The sequence below is a fragment of the Musa acuminata genome, chromosome BXJ1-1 (assembly GCF_036884655.1).
Source record: "Musa acuminata AAA Group cultivar baxijiao chromosome BXJ1-1, Cavendish_Baxijiao_AAA, whole genome shotgun sequence".
Lineage (NCBI taxonomy): Eukaryota > Viridiplantae > Streptophyta > Magnoliopsida > Zingiberales > Musaceae > Musa > Musa acuminata.
In genome coordinates this window covers 11,252,716-11,265,685 of record NC_088327.1, presented here as the reverse complement: position 1 = coordinate 11,265,685, position 12,970 = coordinate 11,252,716, and the positions used below count along the sequence as shown (strand labels likewise).

General features: G+C 45.5%; 3 protein-coding genes across 3 annotated transcripts; 1 reads left to right on the top strand and 2 right to left on the bottom strand.

Moving 5' to 3' along the window:
- Positions 1 to 1,432: 1,432 nt before the first annotated feature.
- Positions 1,433 to 4,157, bottom strand: LOC135673262 (transcription factor bHLH30-like). Its single transcript, XM_065182110.1, has 2 exons — positions 2,849 to 4,157; positions 1,433 to 2,064 (listed from the first exon to the last, which is right to left on the bottom strand). Exons 1-2 carry the CDS (start codon positions 3,575 to 3,577, stop codon positions 1,600 to 1,602), a joined length of 1,194 nt encoding a protein of 397 aa, XP_065038182.1. The 5' UTR covers positions 3,578 to 4,157; the 3' UTR covers positions 1,433 to 1,599.
- Positions 4,158 to 6,294: 2,137 nt separating this feature from the next.
- On the top strand, positions 6,295 to 8,412 carry LOC135673226 (cytochrome P450 71A1-like). The gene is made up of 3 exons (XM_065182043.1): positions 6,295 to 7,255; positions 7,357 to 7,964; positions 8,069 to 8,412. Exons 1-3 carry the CDS (start codon positions 6,344 to 6,346, stop codon positions 8,103 to 8,105), a joined length of 1,557 nt encoding a protein of 518 aa, XP_065038115.1. The 5' UTR covers positions 6,295 to 6,343; the 3' UTR covers positions 8,106 to 8,412.
- A 157-nt stretch (positions 8,413 to 8,569) lies between these two features.
- Positions 8,570 to 11,639, bottom strand: LOC135673233 (26S proteasome non-ATPase regulatory subunit 8 homolog A-like). Its single transcript, XM_065182056.1, has 6 exons — positions 11,478 to 11,639; positions 10,804 to 10,882; positions 10,052 to 10,154; positions 9,191 to 9,454; positions 8,987 to 9,098; positions 8,570 to 8,897 (listed from the first exon to the last, which is right to left on the bottom strand). The coding sequence occupies exons 1-6, from the start codon at positions 11,580 to 11,582 to the stop codon at positions 8,757 to 8,759; spliced, it is 804 nt and encodes a 267-aa protein (XP_065038128.1). The 5' UTR covers positions 11,583 to 11,639; the 3' UTR covers positions 8,570 to 8,756.
- Between the last annotated feature and the right edge of the window lie 1,331 nt (positions 11,640 to 12,970).

Genomic DNA, 12,970 nt, shown 5'->3' with positions numbered 1-12,970 from the left:
ATTCCTTGGAGTTGTAGTTAATGATCATGATGTTGCACTGATGAGAAACAGAAGTAAAAATATGTTAGGGTCTAATAACTTGATATCATTAATGCCATGCTGATCTCCTACCTCTTCATGATCTCAATCAACAACACACAAAGAAAGAGAACCAGGCATAGTAACTCAGGTGCAATTTCATAGATTATAAGCTAATCTCCCTGGTCGATGATTAAGATATCCCCTAATCAGGTTAATTCATGTTAGACAGTGTTGAAAAAATGTTTTACTTACATTGACATAAGATAGTAATGGCTCACTAAACAAATCTACTTGATCCAAGAACAATAGAGTCCCTATGTCATGATAAAGGAACCTCATCAGTAATGTGCTTTATCTCATATATGCTGATCAGACTATAACAAAGTAGCTTACAAATGGTTCGTATTAATAAAGATGTTATGTATTTACTCCTCAACTCACCTTGTTTCCATTTACAAGATGATCAACTCACAGCTGTTCTTCTACACTGATATAGTATGAAGCCAATCGATAAATGTCAAAGGTAATGCTGCACATACATTGAACTCAACATGCTACCAGTATGGACTGTTAACCATGCTCTGGGTGGTATGTAGAACAGGAAATAGTACATCCTGAACATTGTCACCATTTATAGAAGTCAAAGAACCAAGTCTGCTGCTGTCGACTTTTGTATTTTGCTGTTGAACCCATCGAGATGAAGCTAGTGGAACTCTGCTACCCTACCCTTTCTGAGTTCTGCCACTTGCTTTGTTTGCTTTTATATCTTCTCAGCTTTTTGAACCATTTCTATACCTCTCTTTTCTTTGAATTACCTCCATTAACTTGTACTTTCCTCACAACTTCGACTGTGAGCTTTCTTTGGCTTTTATTTTTGTCTCTCTCTATCTGCCCATGTCACTTTTTCCATGAATCACAGTTCTAAGGTTTGTGTACCAAACTAAATATATCCATGGCGGAAACTTGCGAAGGAGATTTCCAGTTGTTTGTGTCAGACTAAGAAACATAGGGAAGAGAGTAATAACAATACTACAGCTAAGTACACAATAATGCGAACTTTAAGATGTAACTATTACTGTACGTGATGGGATTCATAAGAAGTAGAGCGTCGCGAAATCCATCACCTCGATGGAGACACCGAATTCCAACCTTCTCTTTCCTTTGTAGTGGCCGCATGGGAGTTGCATGCATGCCTTGGGTTCTGCGTCTCATGCACGGCATGCCGATCTCTGTGAGAGAGTCAACTGCGAGTCTCAGTAAGCAACAAACACAAGAAGAAACTGAGCTCATCCATCACTCAAAACTCTGTCTTCCATTCAGTGTGTTTATTGTACAAACCCTTCCCAGTTCCCACCCCATCCAATTGGGCTTAGTCCCCAACATACCTTTTTCCCACCACTGCAATCCCACATGATGAAAAATCCAAGATAATTTCCCTTCGGATTAAACTCCACACAATAAAAAACATAGAAGTATGAATACTGCCAATGCAAGAAAACGAGAAACATGAATGACTGTAAGGTAGGTATATAGTTTGATCACGCTAGCTATCATTACATGTGCATGGTATGGTTTGAGTTAAATGGACCTGTGTTCGAGTATGCTAGACAAGTTGGTGGTGCGCTGCCGCTTGATGCCACCGGCGGTGGATGCCTCATCGGCTGACGATGTCCGATCCATGACGGCCTTGAGCGCATCTTGGATGGACGCGATGGATTGCTCCTGTTGCAGGTGGTCAGAACCATCCTCTCCGGTGATGAGGAGCATGCTCTTGATGCGGCCGCCGAGGGTGGTGATCTCGGCCTTGAGTGTTCGTAGTTTTAAGGCCTTGAGGGCTTTGATGAGGTCCGGAAGGAGGTCCGGTCGGTCATCACAGCACAGCGTAGCCGAGACCAAAAACTTGCCGTCCTCATCGTTGGTGGCATCGACGGTGAGCTCGTCGGTCTCCGTGGGAAGTGGGCTCTCTTCCGCGATCTCCAGCGTCTGGCGCTTCAGTTCTTTGACGTGTTGAATCACCTCTGCTAGCAATGACGCCTTGTCCGTCTGCACATCGCGGGTTGGTGAATGAGTTGCAGACCATGGAACGGTAAGAGAATAAAAGAATAGAGACGAGCTCCGTGCATGAAGATGACGAAGAAAGGGAAGTACAAGAAAGGGGACAAAGAAGTCAGAGGAGGAAGAAGTGAGACTAATATACACAGATTACCTAATAAACTACTATTTGCTACCCTTTTGTTCTTGAACTGTGTATTCCCAGAGGTGGAGGGAGCTGGAGGTGCTCGCATGCACGCTTCCACATGGGAGTGGAACTTGCGGTGGTGGAAGGACGAGAAGCGACTGCGAGTGCATTCCTTTTTCTGACAGGAGTGCGCATGTTTGTCTTTCTTAGGTTCACTGTTCTCCGGCAGTAACAATCTCCGTGGAGGCTATTTGGTAGCCTGATACTCTCCTGCTTCCTCTCATCCTGTCAACCAGGCGGCTCTTCCACAGCCCTTGTCCCTCCTCTCTCTCTCTCTCTCTCTCTCTCTCTCTCTTCTTCGTCAACTCAGTCTTCCTATCGTCGTGGACTATCAGGCGTCCCCAAGCACCAGAAGGCTCAAGGCTTGCAGTATATGAGCCATGGTTGGATTGTCTCGTATTGAATCCTAAAAATTCCTTTCTAAGTCTTCTGTTATGATTATTATCCATGATGTAGAAGGATCATTGTCGATTTAGATCAGATAGGGCAGAGGGAATTGGAGATTCACAATGAATCGAGAAGGCTGCCGAAATGAAATATGTGAATCTTGTGAGCGAAGATTGTTGGGGGTATAGGGTATGTGCTTACTTTGGTGGTGCTGGGAAGCAAGCTGCGCAGTCTTGCGAGATGGGCGTTGATGCGCTCGCGGCGTCGCCGCTCGGCTTCGCTATGGCTTTTTGACGCGGCTAGCGCCTTCGCGTCCATGATTTCCTGCGGTGTCATCTTGCACAGCTCGGCATGAAGAGCTCCGAAGGGGGAGGACGACATCATCCCTCGGCCGCGAATTAATGCTTCGGGTCCCAAGTAAAGCCCCGCCAGTCCCAAGGGGTCCGACGACGACGAACCGAGGCCGCTACCATCGTAAGCGAGCTGCAGTGCGGCTGAAGCCCGACGGGCATGCAGGTCGTGGTAGAAGGCGGGCGGGGGCGGCGGTGGCAGAGGAGGAAGCGGTGGAAGAGAAGGGAAGAAGCGGTCTTGATCGCGAATTTGCCCCGAGCTCGGGAAGTGAGTCGGATGTAAATTGTTCAGGAGGGGAAGTGGCCAAGGCAGGAGACCAGAAGCAGCAGCATCGCCAGCGCCATCACCCATGGCGACCTGGGCCGGGAACATAAACGTTGCAGACCCCCCACCACTTTGGATGTTGCTAATGCTATTGTTGTTGGCGGTGGCGGCGGCGGCGGCGGCGGCGACGGTGTTGTGGTCTTCTTCTTGGTAGGCTTGGAATTCATGGCCTTCTCCGCAGTTCTCCATTCTTGAACTCCCAAACCTGTGACTTCCCCCTATGCGTATATAGCTCTTACGACGCAGCGCTAGCATGCTACAATGATGCCTTTAGAGGGGTGGATGACCTTTTTGTCTTCCCCTTTGGGCTTATAATCCTTTCGGGAGAAATGAAACTTGCTTTTGGCTATGTGGGAGTACGGCAAAGTCCAGCTCGGGGGAGGTGTCTTACTTTGCTCTTACGCGATTCTCTCTGCGGTTCCCCATGTTCCGAGGGCTTCCACCGCCCCCTAGACGTATTATTACGCTGCTGCTACGGCTCTGAGGAGAGGAGAGGAGAGGAGAGGAGAGAGAAGAGAGGAAAGGAGGTGGAGGAGGAAGAAGAAACGAGAGGGAGAGAATAGAAGTGGAACCGACCAGGCCTGATGAACCGAGCAAAAGGTGAAAGGAAAGAAAACATGGGAAAAAGATTAGATGGAGAGACCCACCTCGGTCAAGCCCCACGTTCTGCTCCCGTCCCATCCTCCGCTTTCCAATTCCACGCCTCTCCTCCTGCCTCCCCCAAAACGAAGTAATCATTGTGTCTTGGAATACACTCCTCTCTTCTCTCTTTCTACGTTCTCTCTCTTAGCGTCTCCCCGTCTTTGCAAGTATCTCCCCTTCTTCACCTGCACAGGCTTGAGTAACATGATCGCAGCCATCTTTGCTTCTGCACCTGCACCCTTGTCTCTCCACCGAGATCCTACTGACCACTCGAGACTGCTTTCTAAGAAATCCCTCGCCTTTCCTTTTCACCCTCGCACAACGGAGGATTTGGATTGGGTTTGTGGAGTTGTTTTATCTGTAAAATATGTGGGACTGTGAGTTGCTACCGCATCAATACGGACTCGCAGTGGCTTGGGTGGGCGGGCACATGCGCTCGAGTTGGTCCCCCATGGCCGAGCCTTTCCATCCTTTTTGCCACACCCCATTCAAAGATCCCAATGATGCGACCACCACCACCACAAGCACAAAGAAGAGGAGGAAGAGCAGCGAGGAGTAGATAGAGAAACACACACACACAGAGAGAGAGAGAGGTTGATGATGATGTCAGTAACACCACGGCCTTACGTGGGTAATGGCGAGCACTGATGCTGTTGATCACCCCCGACCTTCTTTGTTCCCTACATGTACACCGTATCGTGGCCATCATGGACTCGGATTGAGCGCATGCAGTGACACCCTTCTTTTTAGGCCTCGACTCAGTGCTCTCAATTCCCTCCTCATAGTGCTTAATGCTGCATGAGATTGTGTCTTCACGACCAGTGCAACTCCAAGCGTAGAGGAAGAGAGCATGCAAGAGGATTCCGGGAGCAGTCATGAGATCAGAAACCCACTAGAAAAGCTACAGATCTAATCTCATGATGTTTAATCGTAGCTTCGAGGACTGCTTTTTATTCTGTCTCCATGATTAAATGACACATAATACCTTAAAACCACCATGAAAGGATTTGGAAGGACACAGATAGCAGCAACTTCTTTCACACTGTCATATCTAACTGCGACAAGCTAAAAGGCGTGGCTTGATAGTGTTCCGATATGTCACTCGTATTCATTTCCTTTCCCTTCCTTTCTACGTCGTGCTTGCTGTGTCAAATCAAGAACAAAACAGAAGAGGATGATGAAGTGTTCCAGCTATCCGAACGAAGAAATCTGAATCATGTGCATCAACATTGTTAAGCCGCACAAAGCAGACTTAGTCGCAGTAGATCAATATCGGTAAATGAACAAGTAGTGCAATAAGAAACATGAAGGATGTGTACTGCTTCAAGGATGGATGTCATCTTCTTCTTCTTCTCAGATGATGAATCCTGACACATCATGGGCTTTGAACTGTGATTATATACGCTCCAGCTGAATGAAATGTCCTACACACTGCCGGTGGCAGGACTGCTCTTCTGCAGGTACTTGCTCACTTTTTCCTTTCCTTGTTCCTTCTTTTTCAAGTAGAGAACACCCAGCAAATGTAAGGGCAGATTGGCCGCTATACAGAAGGCAAAAAGACCAAGATGCGTAATGTCACAGTGATCATTATTGATGCTCAAACAAACATCTACATGGATCTACAGTGTCATGTCTGGCCACTGTTGGTCTCTGTCAATGGAGCATGGTCTGAGACTATCCTCAAGAGCAAAACCCCCCTCGAAACCAAGACGAACACCTCATGCAAGCACATATCTTGTCACAGGCAAACACAAACTGCAGGTGCCAAGATTCTGTCAAAAGCTGAGCTCAAGACATTCTAAAGTACAGCACTCATTCTCTGTTGGTAAATGCAAGTTGGAAAAAGTCAGCCGCTTCTTCTGTCCGGGGAAGAGGAAGATTTCATAATGCATCCTTTTGGTCATACGGATCCGAAAAATACAATGCAGAGAACAAACAAACAGTCCAAAGGCATGTACAAAAATTCAGACGAGGGAGCTCTTCAACCGTAGGAAAGAGATGAGTGCACACCAAATGAAGTCTTCGACACGAGGAATCCGCAATAGGCATACGGACAACGAATTATGGATATCATCCTAATAGCGTCTTACAAATATGATCAGGCATATTTTTATGTTTATACAATGTATTAATTGTTAGAACCATTTAGAGCTAAGATAGAAGTGCACATCCGTGGAAAACATGTAAGATGGGATCGGACGTCTTGTGGTGTGATGTCAAAGTCAGTGTTGAACACCGCCGCGCTCCTGCGGTCCACTCGATGCGTCGAGCTGCCAGAAGCGGCACAACACAATTACGTTACCATCTCACCACCACAAGCACCGCAGACAACCGACTACAACAAGCGGCACTCCGCGATCCATGCTCGCCAGCTGAAGGATGTCGTTCCACCACTTCCTCGTCTCACACCTCGACGCCCTCCCTCTCTCCCTCCTCGCCCTCGTCGCCCTCTCCTCCATCTTTCTCTTGTTCCGGGCACGACCCAAGAAGCCCAGCCATGTCCCCTCCCCATGGCGGCTTCCTCTCATCGGCAACCTCCACCAACTCGGCTCCCTCCCTCACCGCTCCCTGAGGTCGCTGTCTCAGAAACATGGCCCCGTGATGCTCCTCTGGTTCGGCCGAGTCCCTACCGTCGTGGTCTCCTCCGCTGCGGCCGCGCAGGAGGTGATGAAGACCCACGACCTGGCCTTCGCCAGCCGCCCCGACTCGAGCTTGAGCGACAGGCTCTTCTACGGTTCCCAGGACGTCGGCTTCTGCAAGTACGGCGAGTTATGGCGGCAGGTGAGACGCGTATGCGTCCTCCACCTTCTCAGCCTCAGGCGGGTACACTCATTTCGCCCGATTCGAGAAGAGGAGGTGGCCCTTCTCGTGGGAAGAATTCGTGCCGCCTCCAGCCGGGTGAACATTAGCGAGATGATCGTCTCCCTCACCAGTGACATAATCTGCAGAGTTGCGTTCGGGAGGAAGCACGTCGAGGAGGAGGGTGGCGGAAGCGGAGTCCGTGCCTTGTTCTCGGAGTTAATCACGGTACTGGGGTCGTTCCCGCTGCGGGATTTCGTGCCATTATTGGGTTGGATCGACCGGTTGAACGGGTTGGACGCCAGGGTGAGGAAGACGGCAATCAAATTCGACGCCTTCATCGAGACGATCTTAGAGGAGCACGAGCGTAAGACGCACACCAACCATGCTCGCGACGACAGCAGCACTATGGATTTCTCGGACATCTTGCTCGCCTCGGAAGCTGTCGACGGTATTGCACTCAGCAGAGACTGCATCAAGGCCATCATTTTGGTAGCTCTCTTTCTTCACATAATCTTCATCTTCTTGCTATGCTCAATCGCCGCATAGAATAGTTCTTCCTTACCACAACGTTCTCGTTCGATACGATGTAGGATATGATTACTGGAGGGATCGACACGACGTACACGACAATCGAATGGGCGATGGCGGAGCTCGTCAAGCACCCAAGAAAGATGGAGAGAGCACAAGAGGAGATCAGAAAGATTGTTGGATCGGGAGGGGAACTGAGAGAGGAGATGGTGGAAGGGATGGAGTACTTGAGGGCAGCAATCAAGGAGACGCTTCGATTGCACCCTGCTCTTCCTCTGCTGGTGCCACGAGAGTCCATGGAAGACGCCCGACTGCAGGGCTACCTCATTCCCAAAGGCACGAGGGTGGTGATCAACGCCTGGGCAATCGGAAGGGATCCGGTTTCGTGGGGGAAGCCGGAGGAGTTCTGGCCCGAGAGATTCGTGGGCAACAGCATCGACTTCAAGGGGCAGGACTTCCAGTTGATACCGTTCGGGGCAGGCCGGAGAGGTTGTCCCGGGGTCGCTTTCGCCATGGCCACCACCGAGCTTGCGCTCGCGAACTTGTTGTACCATTTCGACTGGCAGCTGCCGGACGGGATGGCTGGGGAGGAGATGGACATGAGCGAAGCGTCCGGGATTGCGGTGCACAAGAAATCGAGCTTGATCCTGGTGGCGAAGCCTCCAAACTTGTAGGTCTTCGTCCCCGGTCAAACTATCTGTCATAGGATGGATTCCGCAACTTGTTGCTGCTATAATAAAATTCATGCCTCGCGAATTTTAATTCAAACCACAGGGAGAAAATGATAAGCAGATTAGTCGTGCATGGTTAGGTGTGGAGCCACGTCAAAAACAGGGAAAGGAACTCGAGAAGACGCGGAAGCACGTCCAACCTCATCCCCATTGCAGCAATCAGTACGCAATATACATCCAAGAAAAAGAAATGAAGGGTCGAAACGTTTCGTCCTCGGTGGGTATGGCGACGCGGTGATGGTGATGACAACCAAATGGAAGGAGATTTCTGTAGGCATGATGTTTATGTTAAATCTAACAGGACAGATACAAAAATCACTTTTTTGGTGTATTTTTTTCCGAAAATAATTTTCATGAAGCATGAAAAAAAGTCAAGTACGAAACTAAGTTGTAGCGTGGAATTACATAGACAATCTGAGTACCATGAACAGAACACATGGGGGCACTAACACCTTTTGGTCGCACGGTGAAACGTAGGTTAAGAAACCTTCACCTGGTAATGTTTCAAGAGTCCATCAGATCAGCTGCACAGAAACACAATGAATGAGGTTTGGAATAGAGATCTGGTCACCTTTTTCTTATACATTTAAGGCGATAAGAAAATTAAAGGGTGTCTGCATGAATAAAAGAAACAAGCAAACCAAAGGTATTTAAAAACTGTCATTCGGACGATAAGCAAAGATCTTAAGCTTATGGTTGTCATTAACAAGAAAAATACACCATGGATACATTCAGACGATGCGCTCCAATTCTCTAGCATAACTCAATGTCTGGTTGATCAGTTGAAGCGCCGGTATCTCCTTGGAAGGTTGAGATTCTTTGGCCTTCTGAAAGAACACACATCCATTATTGATTTCCCATTCCGGATGCTCCTGCATGGAGGGACGGACCGCATGACTTAAACATGAAAAAAGCTCTTAGTATTAGTAAAGGTACGTCCATCCTACTATCATATCCATACCTCTGTGATATACTCAGAAAGCTCTTGATCAGAAGAGAACATTAAGATTTTCTTGGCATCATTAATTGACAAATAATCATAGGCTTTTTCACTGCATCCAGCAATCTCATCTCTGCGAGTGAAAGAATTTCTAAATATGCTCTGGATAACTCGGAAGTTCCAAAAAATGTAAATATGGCTTAAAGGACATGCAAGGCACATTACCTGACCGTCTTTGCAAGAAGATCCATGAAATAAACATAAGTATCATGTGGCACAGTCTGCCTTGCACTCAAGACACGGTTGTAAGCTCCTTCCATGAAAGATTGTTCCAGCTCCACGGCATGCTTGATGCAAGCATTTTCCAAAGCACTTTGCGGAAGAAGTTCAAGTTCCGTGTGGAATTCCGCGATTCTATTTTGTACCAGCAGCCTCAGTAGGTTAAGGCCCAAGATCGGGTACTCCTGGGGTGATGGTGGTATTATACCGCTGTTAAAAGACAAAGTTATAAAGAAGTTAAGACATAATAGTTGCAAAACCATAGAGCCCCAATAGTTTCTGAAGACGCATTTAGCATGGTTACAAATGATGCAAGTAGCCATCCATTAACTTAAATTCATACATAGGATAATTAAGAAAGGCTGTTGCTAGCTATCAGTGTATTCTAACACTACCACAGTAAGACAATGGAGGAAATGGATGATAGATGACAATAGATAATTGAATCATAAAGAAAACCAATAAAAAACAGCAAACATTAAAATTTTAGCCTAATGTTAGTAATGCAGTAACAGTACCCACACCAAAGCGTCAGCAAAAGTAATTTCATTAAGTCAACATAGTTCAACTGTAACTACTATGGTTCTTAGAAGGGCTCATGCTTAGGTGATACACAAAAAGATCAATTATAACCAACATGGTGGTGTGACCATGTTTTACTACAATGTATACGTTCCACCAATAAAAAACAAATGTCAATTCTGTACAACTCGTTCCATAAGCATTGAGAAAAGAACCTTTTCATCTATGTCTTTTATTTTTGCAATAAAATAAAATAAATATGCAAATATAATTGAGGCAACATACCTTGTATCAGTATAGTAAGGCTTAAGTTGAAAGAAATCCCTTTCAAAGGCATCTTGATCTTCAGTCTTCACACTCAACACAACAGCATGTTCAAATATATCTCCTGAAATTTCTCCAGCAATAGCATTCATGATTTTATTGAAAGAAGAGTATGGCGGACATTTTGTAATATCAAGAAACTTATAATAACCAACATAATATGTCAAAAATGGTCATTCAAAAATTTCTGGAGACCATAAATGCAAGAATAAGAAACAATGAACAATGGAACTGAGGGATTATACCCGTTCAGTTATCTGAAGAAGCAAACATCATAAGTTGAAAAATGAGAGAATCCATCAGGTTTTCTCATTCACTACAAACAATTACTATGATAAACCGAATTACATTGATGGAAAAAAAGTACGGCGTGCAACATCATCAAAGACAGTTTGGCATACATAATTATCTTGGCACAACAAACCTCACAAGATTCCAATATATAACTTGGTCGATAACTTGCAACCAACATATTATTCTACTAGCTTAACTACACCCATCCACTTAAACCATGTATGACTTCATCACGTGATTTTGTTGGTCATATCCAACAACACGCCACACAGATGGACTATAAAAGTCCACTGCAGACATAAATGAAGGTCTGCATCAATCAATTAAACCAAATGACTATGTCACAGAACTGCCATAACTATATTAAGAATTAAATTAAGATAAAGGAAATGAAGCTTTATGAGTGAAAAAAATGTTACTTGCTATTGTCAGCTCCTGAACAGCACTCGGTGTTTCCTGAAATGATGGTGGCAGACTAGGAAATGCCGTCAATCGTACCTGCAGAGTGCACAAAGCTTTTTTGTATGAAAACCTAAAGAAGATTCCTTGAGCAATATGTCAAAAGAGAGGCAAATAAAATGAATAACAAATGATGCATTAATCTATCCTTAGATGTGATTTATCATCTTGAATCTGGCCCTTCATCATGTTCCTGCAGATAAAGCCTGAGCTTTTGAAACAAATTTCAGAGAATAAGACGATCAACGTCAGTTGCATCAGATCCAAACAGCTATCTTTGGCTGTACATATATAGCAATTAAAGCTTACAGGACCAGCAAAACCAAGGGCTTCATGTTCTCTGCATTTTCATGGAAGCTTGCATTCCATTAATCTAAATTTCTCTCTTTTTTTTTTCTTTCTTCTCCAGAATTTCATCATTTAAAAGAGTAGGTTTCTGAAAGCCTTCAGTTTCAAACCCTAAAAAGTTCATACCACGCAATCGCTTAAATTCGGAGTTGCTAATCCACCAATTCGCACATATCAGGGTTAGAAAGCATGCTAAATCTCCCCTACTTCACCACAAGAAGAAGTAACATCTGCCGGCATCAGCCCATTAAAAATAAAGGAAAGCGGGGAGGAGAGAGCAACGTACCTTGAGCTGGGAGAGTAGATTGGCGCAGGTGCTGAAATCGTTCCTCACGCAGGCGGCCTTGAATCGCTCGAAGAGCTGCGTAAGTTCCACCAACTGCGGATCCATCTCGCCTCTTCGCTCTCCGCCTCTCTCTTGACTCGATCTTCTTGCCGTGGAGCCGAGGTTAGGGTTTTAAAGGCCAGGGGGAGGGATTTCCTGTAAAACGGCCAACGCGGAACAGGTTTTTCTTTATGGGTCAAAAGGACTCGTGGCCCACCAGTTTTAAGGAGAACCCTGACCCCTGTTGTGGGTCATACAGCTGGGAGAATTGGGCCTCGTCTCAGCCCGGTCTGCTGCATGTTGTGGGGGTTCCATAAAAGGATGACTTACTATCTTCTCTTCGTTGTATACAATGAAAGTATTTACCATTTGAAATGATTCAACGTTATAGCAGTGAAGTAATTTTCATGTCAATAACATGGAAAGGAATTTAGGATATAGTGTCATGTGTATAACTAATTTTCCTCCGCAAATGAGTCGAAGATTTTTTTATTATATCTTTTTCTATAGGAGTTTTTTCTGATTTAGTTATTTGAAATAATACGATTGGTTATGTATTTGTCAGCCTATTTAGTTTAGTTAGTTATTAAAAACTATTATATTTTTAAGTTTTAAATTCTCTGAATCTATTTTCAAACTTAAGCATCAAATAAGCATTTTTTATTTTACGTACCCTCCCTCGATAGAGTTTTGAAGGAGTCTCAATCGAACTTAACTCTTTTTTTATATTAAATTCTGTAATGATATATTGGTATTAGAAATAGAGCCAATATATCACAAAATAACGAAATCAAAATTTTATATGATCGTATAATAGTGATTTAAAAAGTGTTAGGTGCCAAAGTCTAAAAACGCCTAAGGCGTTATGTCACGGACAAACTTCTCAACAAGATGTTGGATGTAATGCTTATGTGTGTCCGTGTCTTTTGGCATGTTCATGCCCTGTACAGAATGTAAAGGGGCGGCCGAAGGCTTATAAGTCTCATTTTAGTTGGGTGGTGGCCTCTTTAGGCTTGTAAATAAAGGTTGTGTCATGTGGACACGTGCGAGAGATTTTCGGTCTGTAATGGACCATTTTACCCTTTGTTGTGCCACTGTTCAGAGCTTGTAAAGTCTGTTTGTAATTTGCTTTATCTATGAAGTGTTTTTCGGACATGTTTGCTTGTGGATCCCGTTTGAGGCGTTCTCTTTAACTCGTTCTCTCTTTTGTTGGTCCTAAGGGACAATGGGAGGCTTCGGGGAGGCTGACCTTTGCGGACGGACGCGCAAGGGTGCCGCACGACTTAGGCAAAACCAGCTAAGTCCGTGTCATATGGTATCAGAGCGGGACAAGCACTCATAGAAACACTTGACATGCAAACGTGGGGGACCTAGCGGGGCTGCGTTGAGGGCAATCAACACACGCGCGACCGTTTGAGGGAAAACGGGCATGGAGATGTAGGGAAATGAGTCGC